Below are 18,726 nucleotides of genomic sequence, written 5' to 3'. Positions count from 1 at the left end.
AGAAAAGCTTCTCAGCCACACTAGCAGCCAGAGAAACGCAGTAAGGCAAGGAGAGGCCACACGAGTGCACGTTAAGATCGGCAAATATTTTACAGCCAGTATTTCAGTTATATGTTGTACACAACGCACTACCCCAAACTTGGTGACGGTGCCCTTAAGATTGTTGGAATCCCTCTTATAACAGAGGGTCTAGGAGGCACTCTCCTGACCTCTTCTGACATCTCAAAATCAGAAAACGGTCTTACAACTGTACCCTTGACTTTGAGGGGTTCCCTCAAAATTTATCCTGAGACCAAATTTTTTTTAAATTAAAAAACTGTTTTTAAGTCTTTGAGAGATAGTGCAAGCAGGGGAGGGTCAGAGAGAGAGGGAGATGCAGAATCTGAAGCAGGCTCCAGGCTCTGAGCTGTCAGCACAGAGCCCGATGCAGGGCTTGAACCCACGAACCATGAGATCATGACCTGAGCGAAAGCGGGCACTTAACCGACTGAGCCACCCAGGCGCCCCTCTGAACATTTCTTTAAACTGTGCTATAGAACTAAACAGTTCCTTCTGTCATTTATCTTGATCTTGTATTTCACCAGAGACAGCCAGAAGCAGCCATCTGTCCCTTTTAACATTCTGCCTGGGAACTTCCCTGGCCAGATCTTCCTAGTTGTGGTGGGTCTTGGAGTTAATTTCTGGGAAGAACCAGCCTCAGATGTCTTGGATCTTATATTTGCCAGAAGTGAGTAGAATTTGGTACCTGGATGAAATAAGGGAGCAAGAGGATCATCACAAACTGAGGGTTTTAGATTTATGACCTTCTGGGGAAAATAGTGAAGTCTACTTCCTCACTCTTGAGGCTTGAAGATTATGAGTTTGCAACTATATGCCTGCAGACAGAATTATCCTGCAAACCAATGTAGTATGCAAAATCTTTGAGGAGTCCAGTATTTGCTAGGTGGATTCTCTGAAGAGTCACTAAAAATGTTTATGTGAGGTTGGGGGAGTAGGAGAACATTTTCATTTGATTCACTATCATCTATTAAGCACCTACTTTCTATAAATCCCTGCACGAGGAATGTGGTGTAGGAACCAAAGTGAGGCATAATCCCTGCTTTCAAATTGGGTATTATGATATGACTTAAATGAGTATATGATTACATATGGTTATATTCCAAGTGAGCACTCATTAAATACTTGCTTTTTCGGGGTGTCTGGGTGGCTCAGTAGGTTAAGCATCTGACTTCAGCTCAAGTCATGATCTCACGGTTCACGTGTTTGAGGTCTGCACTGGGCTTTCTGCTGTCAGTGTAGGGCCTGCTTTGGATCCTGTGTCTCCCTTTTTCTCTGGCCTTCCCCTTCTTCCACGCTCTCAAAAATAAACATTTAAAAAATCACTTTTTTTCAATTTTCTTGTTACCATAGATTCACATGTACATTTCCTTAATACAGAATCGCCGAGAATATCTTATTTAGAAAATAAATCATTTGTGTTGAAAACTGACAGTGAATGTAAATTTAATTCCTATCATCTATAAAAAGCAAATTTATAAAAAAGGAAATAACTTAAAATGTTGTAATACAATGTTACAGGTAGTACAGCATGATTCGGAAAGACTCCATTGGAATAAAAGTAGGGACTCATTCTGCGGTCAGGCTATTTTCTCCGTTTCCCAATTCCATTATTTTGCTTTCCCCTACCAAGTGACATCAGAAAAAGGGCACGGGCTTTGGGGTCAGTAGCTCTGCATTGAAATCCCGGATCCAGCACTTACAAGCTGTGTGGCACTGAGTTATTCAATGTCTCCGTATCTCAGTTTCCTCATGGGTAAAGCAGAGATGATTCTTCACAATCCTAGCCCATAATTCAGTGCCCAGCCAAGTTCATAGCTCAGTATTTTTTCAACAAACGAGTACTGTCAGAAGTTTCCTGGGCACAAGGCTGGCATCGAAAGCCCCTTTGCGGCGCTGCCACAAGTGGCTATTCATTTGGAGAACATCCACCAGAACCGCTTCCACCGTACTTTATTTTCCTCTGGGTAACATCTTGGTCCAACCATGATCAGCTCCCTTCCAGATTAAACACCTGATAGGATCTCCCATGGTCAAGTGTATGTTTGTGCTTCACACTCTGGTTCAGGTTTTCTTTTACCATTGCTTTCAGAATCGATGCTGTGGAATCCAGGTCTGTGGGCTGAACTGCAGACTTATTCCTCTCTTATTCTCCACTTTTGACTCGTGGTCATCCCTATGAGGTTTAAATGAAACTGAGGTAGGAGCTGAGGGGTGTCAGGTTTGAGACAGAATTCATTTGAGATGGAAGTTACACATGACGAAGTGACCATGAAGAAGAATGATCGGGGCAGAGGTCAGAGGGGGGGTGTGGGTATGAGAGCCTGCTGTGGGTGGGGCAGAGTCACTGGGAGTCACAGTCTGCCGACATTTGTCAGATTATCCTAATTACCTGAATGGTCTTGTTTGATCCTGTTGCGATTTCGCAAGAACACAGGGTAACCCCTGCTGCTCATGGGCAGGCAGGGTTTTCTCCCATGCATACAATGCTGATGAAAGAGATACCAGAGTTACCAGCTCCAGATACCATTCAGATTAAATATGCCTTAAGGAAAACACCAGGACTTTGTACACGAGAATCTAGCGACTATTAATTTTATAATTAACATCCTGAACCTCCATGTATTTTCTCTCTTGGGGTCAGTGAAAACTCAGAGCCCCATGAAAAGAAGCAAAACATGTCACCGTCAGAAAGAAACTCTAGGCTATGCAAGTGAGCTGTTGGTTTGGAAAGTGGCGTCCTCTCTGTGCTGATTTCTTTGCCCAAACAGAGCTAAATACGGCACATTTACAGGTTAATAACTTTCATAATGATTAAAACAAAAAGTTGGTTGTGTTTGACCCATAAAAGCCAATTTCTTACAGTTCAATCTAACACATTACCATATGCTAAGTTAATGGCTGTTTTTCTTAAAGTTAGTATTTGGATAAAAGTTCCAATACTGAATTATACTAAATAATTATCTGAAAGTATAAGAGAATAGAAGAGTATATGAAAACTTATTACAGAATAAGTTTTTTTTTTATTAAGTAGAAGCTTTAAATGAAAAACAATAATTTCACAACCGACAATGACTCGGTAGCATGCAAGTAGGTCGGGCCGGAGGCATGTTTGTTCTTGATGAATTTATATATAAAAATCCTCATTATGTTTGATTCCAAAATATACGTATACATGAGCTTGGCATGATTAATAATTTAAAGTACAATATAAACCTAAGGGCAACTTAAACATTGGTTTAATTTATACGTGTTAATTCAAGGTCAGTGACTGGAGAGCTCCACTAAAAAAAAAAATCTGAGGTCAAAAAAATCTTTAGGAAGTGGTCACACACCCATACACATTTGAAGCTCGAGGGCTAAAAATCCATTCTTGATGAGCACCATCAAGCAAAGGATGTATAACATCCACTACATACGTTTCAAATACGGCACGTCTCCTAAACTATCCATTTCTTTACAAGTAAACAGTACAGTATGAATAAGTCCCGAGGAGCCATCGGAAAGAGTTCCACAACACGCTAACTCTCACGGGGCACCCCTGGGCTCCGTCTTAAAGCATCCACCTCAATCCTGGGGCTTTAGGAACATTTTCTTTACTTTAACTGTTGGTTTTACGTGTCCATTTTCATCTTCTTCATAGTTGGCACGGTCTCTTTTTTTGGCAAATTTTTTTCCAACTGTCCCCACCAAGGTCTCGTATCTGTTAAGACAGTAGGCAAAACAAGTTTAATTAAATACACAAACAAGTAAGATAGGAATCAAGCCTTGTCAAGAATATCAAACTATTCAATGAATTATAAAAAAATCAATGATTATTAAAAAAAAAAAGTTGTGATCAAAAGAAACAGATTTAAAATTTATAAGCTTTTCTATGGATGATTAAATTCTTCACCGTGCTTTGTTTTTGCACTATCCTAAGTAAACTGAGATGTGGATTTTCTTTTATTTTTTTAAATATATATTTTTTATTACATTTATTTACTTTTGAGAGACAGAGTGAGACAGAGTGTGAGTGAAGGAGGAGCAGAGGGAGAAAGTCTCAAGCAGGCTCCAAGCAGCACGGAGTCAACGTGGGGCTCGATCTCACCACCTGAGATCTTGTATTTTATTTTTTGTTTTTTAAATTTTTTAATGTTTGTTTCTTTTTGAGAGAGAGGGGGAGATACAGAATCTGAAGCAGGCATCAGGATCCGAATTGTTAGCACAGAGCCCGACTCAGGGCTTGAACCCACGAACTGTGAGGTCATGACCTGAGCTGAAGTTGACGCTTAACCGACTGAGCCACCCAGGTGCCCCAAGATGTAGATTTTAAAATCTGTATGAGAAGCAGTACTGGACACGAGCCCTCAACTGCCAGCCTGTGACAGGCACGAAGCCCCATCATCAGCCCAATTTAGAGAAAGAAGAGAGTCATCTTCCTGCTGGGGCACTCTCTGGAAGACTGTGGGGGAGAGGACCCACATGAAAGCCACTGAAGGCCAGGCCCAGATCATAATGTGGTTCCAAGGTGACCGTTACCTTCTAGCCATTTCTTCATCTGACACATCGAGCTCCACTGTTTCATCTTCAACTTCTTCTGTTTTGTTCTTAGCGTTCATCTGAAGCATTAACTTCTGAAAAATGCAACAGTGCTATTAGAGCTGGAACACGCTTATTAAAGAAACTGGCATCAAATGCATTTGAAGGTAGAGAAACATACGTCACAGAATCTATAGGAGTCACCAAAACTTACAAGGGATTCTCTGTAATACTTTACAGTGTGCTAACAGAAACAGGCTCTGGATGAAAAAAATTATAAGACAAAGCCCCACTAGATTAGATTTCCTGTTAATGAATTTCAATTGTATTTTCGTCATAAATCTTTTTTTTTTGAGAGAGAGAGAGAGAGAGAGCGAGAGAGAGCATGCACATGAGCAATGGAGTAGGGCAAAGGGAGAGAGAATCTTCAGCAGGCTCCATGTTCAGTGTGGATGGGGCCTGATGTGGCGCTCGATCCCATGACCCTGGGATTGTGACCTAAGCTGAAATCAAGAGTCAGATGCCTAACTGACTGAGCCACCCAGGTGCCCCTCGACTGTAAATCTTACTAGTTACTTATATCTAAAGCAGGCACACAGCCAACATACTCTAGTGGGTAGGAGAAGAAAAAAGGAAACTTTCAGATTTCCTCTAAACTTCCCATCTTGAGCCAAATGGAAGAAACTACACTCAAGAGCAATACTAAATGCAATTTAAAAACCTTTTTTTAAGCTTATTTGAGAGTGAGAGAGAGAGAGAGAGAGAGAGAGCGAGCAAAGGCAGGGGAAGGGCAGAGTGAGGGAGAGAGACAATCCCAAGCAGGTCCCACGCTGTCAGCACAGAGCCTGATGTAGGGCTTGAACTCATGAACTGTGAGATCAGGACCTGAGCTGAAACATGTTTCAGGACAGCTCAGATCTGTGAGCCAAACAAATCAAAACCTTTCCCAGAGAGAATGTACTCAGTGTTACAGAGTAACATGAAAGCCATTCTCCAACCGGCTCCCACATCAGGACCCAAGGGCCAAGCCAACTTCTTTTCTCACTGTACAGGACACACTCCGAATGCCTGCCTACCCCTAGCCCCAGCCCGTGGGCTCTGCACACTCACTTACCTCCACTCCCCCTTGACCCTACTCTCCCCTCCTCTCTAATCTAAATCTTCCAGCAGGCCAAGGCAAGGAAAATACGTATTAAAAACAAACACTTTTAGTGTTGATTTTGTGTGAAGTAAATATAACATCTTAATTATCATGTATCCTCAAAAAAGGGGGAAAAAAAAGAAAACCTACAATCTTTAAATAAACTCTGGTTAACTCTGGTTCTCTTCAGGCATCCTTGGAGAGTGGTTTTCAACCAGGGGTAGTTTTGTTCACCAAGGGGCCTTTGGCAATTCCGGGATACATTTTTGGTTGTCACAACTGGGCTGTGTGTGCACACATGTGTGCATGTGCACACTGCTGGTATCCATGGGGAGAGGCCAGGGATGTGGCTGAACATCTTGAAATACAAGATAGCCACAAAGAATCATCTGGCTCCAGACGCCAGGGGTGGCAGAGCTGAGAGACCCTGGCTTCACGTGACAGTCATCAGACTAAAGCCTCATGTCATAAGCCTCCATTTGGTTGGCCAAGTACCTGGCAGGGCGGCTTCTAGGACACAAGCTAGAATGCTAGTAAGTGTTTGTCAAATGAATCTCTGCTTCTCTACAAAACTGAGGCATGGAAATTCAAATCAACAGCTCATAAGGTGAATATTTACTTTTCAAACAAACTTTCCAAAGGATTCATTTAAAAATCTATTTACAAGCTCAGATTAAAACCTGGCCATTAAAAAGTCAAATCACTCGATTCTTAAGTAAGGTTTTTCCATTAGAAAAGATATATTTCTAGATGCCAGAAAACAATTTTTCAAATAGCATCCTGTGAATAAAAGCCGGGCGTTCTTGTAAGAGACCGGGGCTGAGATTGTAACCCTCACGGCAGCGCTGTCAGGGGGCGCGTGCTGCTGTATTAAATTATCTACTCAACTCCTCCATACGTGAGGCTGCAAGGCGGCAATTTCTTTAAGGAGCTTCAGCGGCAGTTCGAGACTTGTTAGTTTCTATATAATGAGAAGAAATGGTACCTGGTGGGACAAAAACCTAAACCCAATTATTAGCAGAAAGAATTCAATTGGAAAATTTTACAATTTGAAGCAATGATATTTAATACCTCAACCTCGGGATTAAATCCTCTGAATGACATTCTTCCATAGAGGAGATCTTCACATAACAAGAAACTCTGCTCTTCTATGATGAAACACCTACGCAATAAATAAGCCTGTATTAATGGCATGTCTCCTTATAACAAAGCACAGGAAAAAAAAAAGGATTTCAATGAATAATCGATCTTCTAGTTCTTAGTAGAATTAAGTAAAAGTAAGGTAAGCCGTCTGACATAGGGGTCGAGATAAAAACTGTTGACCGTGGCCAGCAAAGGCGTTAGGAGACAAGAGCCTGAGGCGGCACACACAGCCTCCTCGAAATACATTTACTTTGCATAAATGCCCACACAACACAGAGACCTAGACTATGTATGGTAAACCTGAAATTTCCAAATCTGAAGCAGTTTCCTTGACATTTACATCCCCAACCCCACCAACTTCTTACTAAGTTCTGGTTAAATATCTGAGATCGGGAGTCCCGGGGAGCTTTCGAAAGAGCGCATTAGCTGGAGCTCTTGGCTATAAACCACAACGACTGACTTGAGCAGAGAAGTGATTTGTGAAAGAATACCAGCTGTCTCACAGAATCGCTGGGAGAGCTGGGTAAGCAGGATGGAGAGTGGGCAGAAATAAGGGTAGCTAGGTTGTCAACACCACACTGAAAGCCTGGTAAAATCCATCCTGGTAAAAATGCTGCTACACCTCAGGGGCCTGACCTCTGGACAGCAGGGGGCACTGGAAGGAGGATGTTGAAGTGTTCCGGAGTCTTCTCTGGGTCACCAGTTTACTACCCCAGTCCCGGGTGAGCGTGTCGGACTATAGCCTGAAACCATAAAGGGATCAACCATAAAGAACACTCAGAAACTAAATACATGGCCATTCTGGCTTCTCTGGCAGAAAGTGGACCCTCCTTCTTGCCAAGATTCACTTACTTACTCACTTAGCCAACACCTATTAAAATAAACTGTGTGCCAAGCAGTGTTCTAGAAGCTGGGGGAATGGCCATGAACAAGTCTCTGCTCTCACAAAGGGCCCATTCTAGAGTGGTGTCAGATGATAAAGATTTGTATGATACAGTGGAAAAAAATTAAGGTTATTTCACTTCTGGCCCTAAGGGAGCAACTGGTATTGAACTAGTCCTCCGACTTTGGCGAACAGTAAAAGAGGATTAAATAGGAAACAACAAACAAGTGAAAGCACACAGCACTGCGAGGCTTGAGAGGAAAAAAACAGATAAAGCAAGCTTTCTGACTAAAGGCAATGAATCCCCACCTTCTGACTGAAGGCAACACTAGACTGCGGTGGGGGAGTGGGAGACCACGCGAAACCCAGTCTTACTGGAAGGAAAAGAGAAACTGAAGTTTGGGGCTAGAGAAGGTGGATGACGTATATGGGTCAAGACACCAGAGAAGGGGAGATACATAAAGGGATTCTGGGGCCTGCATATTTGGTTTCCTTGAATGTCTGGCCAAATACCAGACTGTATACATGGAAGTCAAGTCCAACAGTGTCAGGGGAAAAAACCAATTTCCAGAAGAACAATTACAAGGTGCATTAGTTTCCTAGGACTGCTGTAAGAAATTACCACAAAACAGATGGGTTAGAGCAACAAGAAATTTATGCCCTCAACTCTGGAAGTCTGCAATCAGCCTCACTGGACCAAAATCAAGGTGTTGGCAGAGCTGTGCTCCCTCGAGAGGGTGTAGAGAATTCATTCCTTGTTTCTCCATCTTTCTTTGACAGCTCGCAGTCGGTGGCTTGTGATTGGATTACTCTAACCTCTGCCTTCATGGTCTTACTGCCTTCTCTTTGTCTCCCTTTTATAAAGATACCTGTGGTTGCATTTAGGGCTCACCCCGACAATCCAGACTAATCTCTCCATCTAAAGATCTTTAACTGAATCACGCCAGCAAAGTCCATTTTGCCAGATAAGCTAAGATAGGTTCCAGGGATGAGGACCGACAGGGGTTTTATTTGGAGGGCCATCTTCCAACCTATCCTCCCTGAGAAAGAAAATTTACCCTAAAACTGGATGTTGAACAAATACAAGATCTTGCACAAAGAAGGGAAATGTCTGAGTTGTGTCTATCCAGAGTGGGGGGACCAAGCTGAACATCCTATGACAGTGAACAGAAAGGTCACATCTCAGGAGTAGGGCTCATCCAGCAAGAGTCAAGACCATACAACTTACTCTAGTAAAAACAGGGACCAAGCTGATTGGAATGTAAATCAACTGCCTAATGGAACAAAATTCAGCACTTTATTAAGGAAGACAACAATATCCAGGTACTCAACAATGTAATATATAATGTGAGGCCACAGTAAAAAGTTGTTAAACATGTAAAGAAGCAGGAAAATATGACCCATCAACAAGAGAAAAACAAACCAACAGAAAAAAAAGAGATGATGGAACAGTTATAATAAGTATGTTCATGGACTTAAAGGAATACAGAAATGTAATGAAGACACAAATAAGGAACCTGAATTGAGATATGGAAATTATGACAACTCGCCAAATAGAAAATTTTAGAACAGAAAATACAGTACTTGATTTGAGAAATCAGAACTGTCCTATGTCTATTAAAGAAACTAAGTTCATTATTATGAGAGAAAACTCCAGATCAAGATGGCTTCACTAGTGAATTTTATCAAAAATTTAAGGAAGAAACAACACCAATTTTACTCAAACTAAGAAATGAGAGGAGAAGGAGGGGAGGACACTTCACAACTCATGTTATGGCCCAAACTAAAGGCATTATAAGAAACCTACAGTGGCATATCCTTTATGAATATGAATGCAGAAATCATTCCTAAAATATTAGCAAATTGAAAGAACTATATACATAAAACATATGAATACCAAGGTGTGATTTGTTTCAGTAATGTCAAGTTGTTGTGAAATTGAAAAATCAAGGTAATTCCCACATTAACAGAGGAAAGAAAAACCATATGATCAACTCATTAAAAATGATTTGACAAAATTCAACATCATTTATAAGTCTTCAGAAAGCTAGAAAGAGAAAGGAAAACCTCTCACACTGATAAAGAACATTTATGAAAACACAGAGCACTTCATACTTAACAGTAAAACAGTTAATACTTTATCCCTAAGATCTGAAACAATGCAAGGATGTCCATTCTTATCATTGTACTGGAGATGCTAGCCAATGAATAAGGAAGGAAAGGAAATAAAGTTAATTTTCTTCTCTGTGGATGATAACTGCATGCGTAGATGATCTCAAGAAATCTACACAAAACCACTAGAGTTTTCTAATTAATTTAGCACAGTTACAGAATACAAGGTCTACATACAACATTTCTGCATATGCAAATACAACAAACAATTTTTGGGGAAAAGGCCATTTACAATAGAAATTAAAAACACGAAATACATAGGGATATATTTAATGATATATACACAAAACCTCTACACTCCAAACTACTAGCAATTACTGGTGGATATTGAATAATAGCTAAATTAATGGGTATATCATGTTTATGGACTAAAGAACACAATTTCGTTAAGACACCAATTTTCCTCAAATTGATTTACAGAATCAATACAATGCCAATCAAAATCCTATTTTTTGGAGGAGGAAGGGGATCATGTAGAGAAATTAATAAGCTGATTTTAATATTTATATGAGAATACAAAGGATATAGACTAGCCAAAACAATCTTGAAAATAATAAAAGTAGAAAACCAGCATTGATTTCAAGACTTCGAGATAGCAAGATTCAAGATTGCAATCCTTAGTAAGCCAATAGGATAAAAAAACTTATCAGTGCAACAGAATTGAGTCCAGAATTAGACCCATACTAATACAGTACATTGCTTTTTGACCACAGCATCAAAATAATAAGAAAAGTATTTCCAATACTTGGTACTGGCACCACTAATTTTCTATAGAAAAAACCAAAACCAAAACCCAAACCAAACCTTGATTCCTACCTTACACCACACACACACACACACACACACACACACACACACACAGACCATAGATAAAAATGTAAAAGCTAAAATTACAAAAATTCTACAAGCAAACACAGAGACTATATTTGCAAACTCGGTACAGGCAAAGATTCACTAAACAGGACCCAGAAAGAACTAACTGTAAAAGGCAACAAAATGAATTAAACAAAATAAAAGACATTAAAAAATTAAACAGGCAAGGCACAAACTGGGAGACAATATTCACAATATATGTATCTGTTAAAGGGTTTGTATTCAGAATATAAAGAACTATCTATATAAAAGTATGTAAGTTTTATCTAAAAAACAGAACAAAACCCTACATAATGATATGCATGCTGAAGTGTTCAGAGAGAAAATGTTTGCAACTTACTCTGAAGTACACTAAAAATAAAATGACTGACAGATGTACAGAGGGATGGATACGTATATAATGTAAGATACTAGAAAAAAATAACCATTTTGTTTTTAAAAATGGGCAAAAGAACTGAATAGGTACTTCACAAAGGGAGATATGGAAATGGCCAATAAACACATGGAGTTCCTTATCAATCACCATGAAAATGCAAATTAAAAACCATAATGAGACACCACTAGAATGACAGAATAGGTAAAATGAAAAAAGAAAACATCATATGTTGCAAGGACGTGGAAAAATCAGAACTCTTACATTTCTTTAGTTAAAGTGTAGAACGGTGCAATCACCATTCTCATAAAGTTGAGTATATGCCAACCTTACAACCCAGCAGAGAAGTTTTAAGCAGAAAGAGGGGTCCCCGGGAGAAAGAAGACAGGACGGCAGCTCTCCTGACCCCGAGAAGTCACTCTGGGACCCCTGCTATTTTTGGTTATCAGTGCTCTACTTGCTCAAGCACACTTCTAGCAGAACTTCCTAGGAGGTGTCAGAGTTACAAAGAAAGGCAAAAACCTCAGTAAAGATTTTAAATTGAAGAGAAAGCAAAAACTAACACTCTACCAGGCCAGGAAATAGCCTAACCAGAGACAATTAACCACTTGTAAACCCCCTGTGCTGTTTCAAAAGTAAGCAAGGCCCTGTATCAGGAGCCCAAGACCCCTAGCTGTAGGAGCGCAGCCGTGAGTCCCTTCCCCTTCCCTACACACTCAGAGCAGCACAGCTTCCTTCACACAACACAGGACGCACTTACGGCACGTTTTCTAAGTAGCCTGCACTGCCTCCTGTCTGCCTTCCCACGCAATGACAAAGCTCCCCCTCCTGGACAGCCACACCAACCCTGCGGCAAAGAAACCCGCTTGCCCCCACCTGGGAGAGCGGGGCTTTGGGAGTCCCTCCCCGTGACCTCCTTATTTGCTGCAAATCAAGTTTGCTTTGTGGACAACACGCGGTGCCGTCCTTAGCGGTCACTCCGCGAGGAGTGAACTCTCGTGGTAGTTGTCGTTTTGTAGTTTGGCTCCATGATGAAAACACGATTCGATGCCAAGTTGGGAAGAAAATGAAGGAAGAAAACATGAAGACAGCTGAGGAAGGGCAGCTAAGGGTCCTGAGAAGGGAGTGTAGGTGACTGGTCTGAGAAACGGTGAGGAAGGCGTGGCAGAAGGGAACGCTGGTGGGAGGTCGGTATTATTGTCACAGTGACAGTTAAGACGCTGTCATCTTCACTGTGTTGACCCTTACACAGGGTCATATGTACATGAGGTACTTCTGTGTAAGGAGTCTGAGGACTATCTTGAGGAAAGGCTCTCGTGTGACGGAGTTGAGCTGAACCGGCCACTGTTTTCCCGGAACACTGTAACTACGGTTACTCGGATCTAAGTACTTGGCAGACATTTTTCTGAAAATGAATAAAATGAACTTGTCACTTCAAAGGAATAGCTGACAATACTTTGTTGTCAGTAACAAAATTCAAGCCTTCAAGCAAAAATTAGAATTTTGAATAGTTTGTCTATGGCATCTGGGGCTTGACAGCTTCTCAATACTTAAAAGATGTTTCTGATGAAACCCATGGTGATATTAATGAATGTTTTTTGATATCATATAACGAAATGACTTAACATTTAGAAAATCTATACAACACACTGAACTAGTATTTTCCAAATGAGAGATGCATGATGTTATGAAATCACGCATGGATAAAAGATCTATTCAAAATGTAAGGTAGACTAATCGTTATGCAAAATTTAATGATGCTCTGAGGTTCCATACTGCAGTTAACTGTAAAAAACCATCTACTGGCTTGTGGAACAGCGTCAAAGACTTACCTGAAAAAGCTACTATAATAAATACTCCCCCGTTTTCAATCACACCGTCCGTGTGAGGGTGGATTTACTTTATGTGTCTCAACCACACAACACACTACAACAGGCTGAATGCGAAGGTGAAGAGAATCCACCCGCAGAGAGAATCAATACATCTGTGATGCCAGACACTGAAAGGATTTGCAAAAAGTGTAAGACAATGCCATTTTCCTCCCTAATATTTTTTTGTCTCGGAAAACAGTTATGTTTCATGAAAAATGTGTTACTTGTGCTAACATGTAATAAGTCTACCTGTAAAGTGAACATTTAAAAAATTTCATTTAAATTTCTTACACAGTAAATATCAACATGAAATAAATCACACAAACAGAATCTCCTCAGGGGTTCTTAATAATTTTATGAAATGTAAATGGTGTGTGAGCCCAAAACGTTGAGGACCTCTGTCCTTCCGGTTCCTCTGTCCCTGGCCCTCTAGGGCCTCATCTCCTTCAGGACCCCCTTCCCCGAGGGGGCCTAAATTCAGGCACACATTCTCCTGAACTTTCTGTTCAGCCTTTTCTGCAAATGTGGGATTCCTTCTCAATTGCCTAATCTTGGTCCTTGGACAGTGCAGCAGAGAGACCCTCATCCATCTCCCAAATCAATCACCCCCTCAGGAAGACATCATAACTACGCTCACTAAGACAAAAGACAGACCCGGGCCAGGACTGGATGCACAGCAGGGCCACCGCTCCCTCAGGGGGCTTTCTCAGGGGTTTCCACTGACACGATAGCTTTCATATAAAAAAGAACATAGATATCATCTACAAGCATAGTTTCAATAATTAGGAAAACTAATTAAATACAGAATTAGCAGAAATTAAATATTCTAAAACTTAACTATAAACAATCTGTGTTTTAAGATTCTTATTTTTATTAAAGAGGACCCATAATTTTAGAGTCAAAACACATCCAGGATACTACCCATTTCATCTATTTTTACAGATGAGAAAGTACTCAAAAAACCCCAGAATTGCCCTGAATCCACAAATAACATGCATGGCAAAGCAGGGGAAAAACTCCCTGCAGGAAAACAATTCTCTAGATGTCTCTCCTGTGAATGAGGCACTAACTGTCCTTTCGCTCCGGAACATCTGTTCACGGACGTGTGTAGAGTGAACTGCTTTGAAAGGCAGAGCTACTGTCTTCCTTTAGAGCAAAGTATAGACTTGCTTAACGCCCAGTATAATAATGTCTTTCTTAGGGCCAAGGGCAAGTTGGCTTGCATTCCAGTATCAAAGATAACAGGTGTCCTAAGACCAGGACTTCTCAGCTGTGATGCAGAACCACTGTGGGTACCACATAGGGGTGGGCCCCACCGCTTCATCCCCCAGGGGATGTGGGAGCAAGGAGGAAATGACACAAAAGACATATTCATACTGTCTGCTGTGCTGTGAGTAATCAAGTTGTGTCTGACCCAAGAGTCTGGTACCTTCCACCAGCATCCGTGAAACGGTGGCAAGCCAAGCTCACAAGCACACTATGATCTCAGATCTCACAGTTCCCGAACATTCGTTAGGCCACAATAGGCCCAACACAATAGGCACAAGAACCATGGGAGCCAAGTATGTACTTCTAGAGCAACATCCTGTGGTAAAAGAGCAATTAAACTTGCTATTCTCTGTACTGGGGCACATTCTTGGGAGAAAAATCAATATGGCAAAAACACAGCAAAATCTTTCATCTGTTAAATTCTACTTCTAGGAATTTATATCAAGCATCTTATATCAGGTTCCATGGAAACAGACGCAGACAGAGTTGTGTGCAGAAGTATTACTGGCCAGTGCTGTTTGGGAGAGGTGTCCCTCTATGGAAATGAGGATGGCAAGTCTAGGCAGGAGAAGGTGACCGCAATGTGGTTACACTAAGGCCTCACCCCGTACAAACAAACAGCTCTGGACTTCAGAAGGCTGTGGTTGTTCTAAGCTGAAGCAAAGCAACCAGACCCTCACTGCCCTGCACAGCTTAGGCACTGGCCAGGGGTATCTCCTAAGGGCAAGTGTGGACTGAATAGTCCTAGATGGCATTACTGAATTGTAGAGACATGGCTGACATTACAAATGGCAACCTTTAGACTTCCAGAGCACACACACAGCAAAGTCTCCAATTCCACAGATACCAGTGACCCTCTGGAATAATTCAGATGACACCACCAAGGAAAGATTCACCAACACAAAAGAGCAAGAAGGAATGGATGAATTCCATAATAATCAAGTATAAGGAAACACATGCGCCACCAGGGTTTACTGTGCTTTATGCCTGACCTGCTGCGGTAAGTATGTCACATATATTATCTCATTTGCTTCTCATAAGGTCTGTGACAGATACTACTGTCATACCCAATATACAAATGACATAAGACGAGTTAAGTAACTTGCCCCAAGTCACAACTAAGTAAGTGGCAGAGCTGGGCATCAAACCCAGGTCTGCCCCCTTGCAGGGACCATGAGCTTAATTAACCAATCCATTCCACTGGCTTCCTATTTGGGGTATTAAAAAAATATACATCCTGAGGACACTCATCCATTTTCCTCCCCAGATCTGGTTGTCATTATCTCCCCCACTCCACATCCTGGGAGGCTGATTTGAATGTTATAAATGGAAGCAGGCTTCCTTCCTGTGGGCACACCTCAGGCTGGCGGTGCTGTCTTATGAAGGTAGCAGCTCCTGTAAGGTGTCTCTCCCCATAACCTGTCTTCAGAGTCAGTGACCTTTCCCTCCCCTTGACCCTCTGGGCCTGGAGTGGAAATTACTCCCACCACACAAGCGACGACGTATGCACTGTCCCTGGTGGCGTCCCTGTGCTCTGGCCATACCTTGGCAGTCTTTGTCATATGCTCCTCAAATTATCCAGTTTGACAGTGTCATCTTTTCCTGCCAACAACTTGACCCAATACACGTATCTATACACAGAGTGCTGAATGATGGCAGAAATTTATTATTTACCTCTAGGGTCTCCTGAAAATACTCATGTTGAAATCTTAACCCCCGGATATGATGGTATTAGGGTGTGAGGCCTTCCGGAAGTGGCCAGAGTCATGAGGGTGGGCCCCTCATGAATGGGATTAGCACCTTATAAAGGAGACCCCACAGAAACCCCTAGCCCCTTTTGCCAGGTGAGAACACGGTGAGAGGGTGGCTGGGTATGAACCAAGGAGCTGGCCATCCCCAAAATATGACCACGTCTTGATTATGGACTTCCAGTCTCCACAACTGAGAGAAATACATTTCTGCTACTTATAGGCTACCCAGTCTATGGTATTCCGTTGTGACAGCCCAAAAGGATGGAGACATTTACCTCCTGGGAAAGGACACTAAAGGTCATTTTTCTAGAAATAATATGCTATGTTGCAGGGGGGTGGGAAGAATACTGAAAACAGGATAGAAACCATCCTGCCCTTCAATAAACATAAGCAACAAAATATCTGGAATACTTTAGCATTATCTTCCCCTCCTTCACGGCAATCTTGCTTCCTCCAAGAAGCAGTGGAGAAAAGCAAACAGAGAAGGGCAGAGGGGCAGAGAGAGGGGGAGACACAGAAGCTGAAGGAGGGCTCCAGGCTGCGAGCTGTCGGCACAGAGCCCGACGCGGGACTCAAACTCACAAACCGTGAGGTCATGACGCTTAACCGACTGAGCCACCCAGGCACCTCATACATGCTTTCTATCTTTAAAGAAGGAAACCTAGCCTTCCAGAAAAGATCCAGAGAAGGTTGGCCAAATGAAAAAAGGAATACAAGGGAATGTTAAAAACAAAAAAATTATTAGGTATAGAAGAAAAACAATAAATGTGCTCAAATAAGCAGCAATTTCATTCATTGAACAGAGTTTAGATAAAACTACCACACCATAGAGCTTACTAGGTAAAAAGAAAAAAAAAGCATCAAGGAGAAATGATAGTTTTAAGGAGAATTTAGATAAAATCAACGGATGATATGAATCTATCACTCCTTCATTCAAAACGATTTACCAAGCACCAACCCGGCACAGAGGTGGAGGGCAACGAGCGTGCTATCCTGCGGTGGCCGTGACCAGCTGGCAGGCTCTGGGCAAGCTACGCTCTCGTAAGCTTCAGATTCCTCAGCTATAAAATGGGTAGAGTGTGAGTAGCCAGATCCTAAGTCTGCTCTGAGGATTAAATAATTAGGAGATATAAAGTGTTTAGCTCAGTTTCTGGCCCATGCTAGAGACTCAATAAATGTTAGCTAAGATGATTGGTATTAAAAGCAGTTAAAAAAAAACAACAACAAACAAACCTAAACCTCTTGATTTGCTCTTGAGAAGCTCAGCCTGATAAAGAACTCTATGACTCAGACAAAACTGCAACGGCCTAAAGCACACACTTCCAAACTTAATATGACAGGTGCACGCCAGAGTGTCTCAGGAAGGCTCCCTGGTGATTCCCAGAGACAAGCAAGCTAGATTCCTTTGTTCAACATAGAAAAAGAACAACATTATAAAGAAGAGCCATAAAAATGGATAAATCCAAGTAGGACTTCTATAGATTTAACAATTTTAGAAAGCTATTTGCAAAGCTAATTCAAGAAACCAAACAGATATTATTTTACAGGCTTTGTGTCACCAGAATAAAGAGTCGTATGTGTAGGGATTTCCCTCCGAATGCCCAAAGCATCACCGATTCAGTGTCTAATAAACCTACTCTTTTTCTTTAAGCTCCGGCAAATCCAAATACCAGTGCTCTTCACTAATCATTTTCTTTTCTTCCTCCTCTAGTTGTTTCTTGGTCTCTGAGTCCAGTCCCCTTTGCATGAACTGTCAAAACAAAACAAAGTCAGCATCAGCAAGTGGTTTTCCTGACTTAGAGTAGCGGAAAACACAGATAACTTTATTCTTCCACGTGCTCTCCCTGGTTTCTCCAGGAGTCCCATCTCAGAGGTGAGGGTGGAGGCAGTGTGACCAAAGTAGCTTAGGTCTGCCCTAGACCCCTGCACACCAGGCTAGCAGGGGCCCACCAGACCACACACACAAGTATGTGGACTTCCTGCAGAAGACTTCAGAAAGATCTTTACCATACTTAGTTTGTCTAATGTAATAAAACGAGCAATAAAAAACTATATTCTACCAGTAGCACTTAAATATTTCAGTTTTACATAGTGGCCAGTGGGGGAGGCTAAGACAAAAGACACAGATCATGACAGGCAGGTGGAGACAGAAAGTGAGAAGGGCCAAAAGAAGGTGAGAGACTCAGTACCTTCTGAATCTCTCACCAACCCATGGAGCCTACTGGTCTTCGTACCTGTTGACCTTGGTCTGGAATGCCCTTTCTCATGCTCCTCACCTGGCCAACTCCTAGCCCTTCTGGTGTAGGAAAAGCTACTCCATTCCTATGAAATCATCTCTGATATCTGAAAGCAAAATTGGCATTTCTCTCCCAGATGCTTCATATGACACCCTTAATTAGTCTCACCACATTTTAATTCCTTGAGCATCTGCCTCTTCTGGAGGCCCCGAGGGCAAGGACTTTGTCTAGATTGTCTTCTTCCTCACTTTTAGCATGATGAATGATGCCTAGTAGGGACTCTGTAAACACAGACTGAAGCAAAGCTGTATCCATAAGCCTGTGCTTCATGTATATCTATCCTCTGAAAAGCTGATCACCTCTCCAGCTGCTCTTTATTCTACAATGTGCAGAAGTCAATTAAAAATGGGCCAGTAGACTTAATCATCCATTTTA

General features: G+C 41.7%; 1 protein-coding gene and 1 long non-coding RNA gene across 2 annotated transcripts in view; one reads left to right on the top strand and one right to left on the bottom strand.

Annotated features, from left to right (window-relative positions):
• Positions 1–1,486: 1,486 nt before the first annotated feature.
• MPHOSPH6 (M-phase phosphoprotein 6) overlaps positions 1,487–18,726 on the bottom strand; it is a 22,020-nt gene continuing 4,780 nt past the window's right edge. The window contains exons 2-5 of the mRNA XM_029925141.1: positions 17,692–17,804; positions 6,791–6,881; positions 4,579–4,673; positions 1,487–3,760 (exon numbers count right to left, since the gene is read on the bottom strand). Of these exons, the coding sequence (XP_029781001.1) occupies positions 3,625–3,760; positions 4,579–4,673; positions 6,791–6,881; positions 17,692–17,804 (435 nt within the window). The 3' untranslated portion in view covers positions 1,487–3,624. The remainder of the gene's footprint in view (positions 3,761–4,578; positions 4,674–6,790; positions 6,882–17,691; positions 17,805–18,726) is intronic.
• LOC115280319 overlaps positions 12,156–18,726 on the top strand; it is an 8,723-nt gene continuing 2,152 nt past the window's right edge. The window contains exons 1-2 of the long non-coding RNA XR_003903738.1: positions 12,156–12,313; positions 15,147–15,303. This is a non-coding gene — a long non-coding RNA (uncharacterized LOC115280319). The remainder of the gene's footprint in view (positions 12,314–15,146; positions 15,304–18,726) is intronic.

The sequence above is a fragment of the Suricata suricatta genome, chromosome 16 (genome assembly GCF_006229205.1).
Source record: "Suricata suricatta isolate VVHF042 chromosome 16, meerkat_22Aug2017_6uvM2_HiC, whole genome shotgun sequence".
In the NCBI taxonomy this organism is placed as follows: domain Eukaryota; kingdom Metazoa; phylum Chordata; class Mammalia; order Carnivora; family Herpestidae; genus Suricata; species Suricata suricatta.
This window is presented reverse-complemented; position numbering and strand designations above follow the sequence as displayed.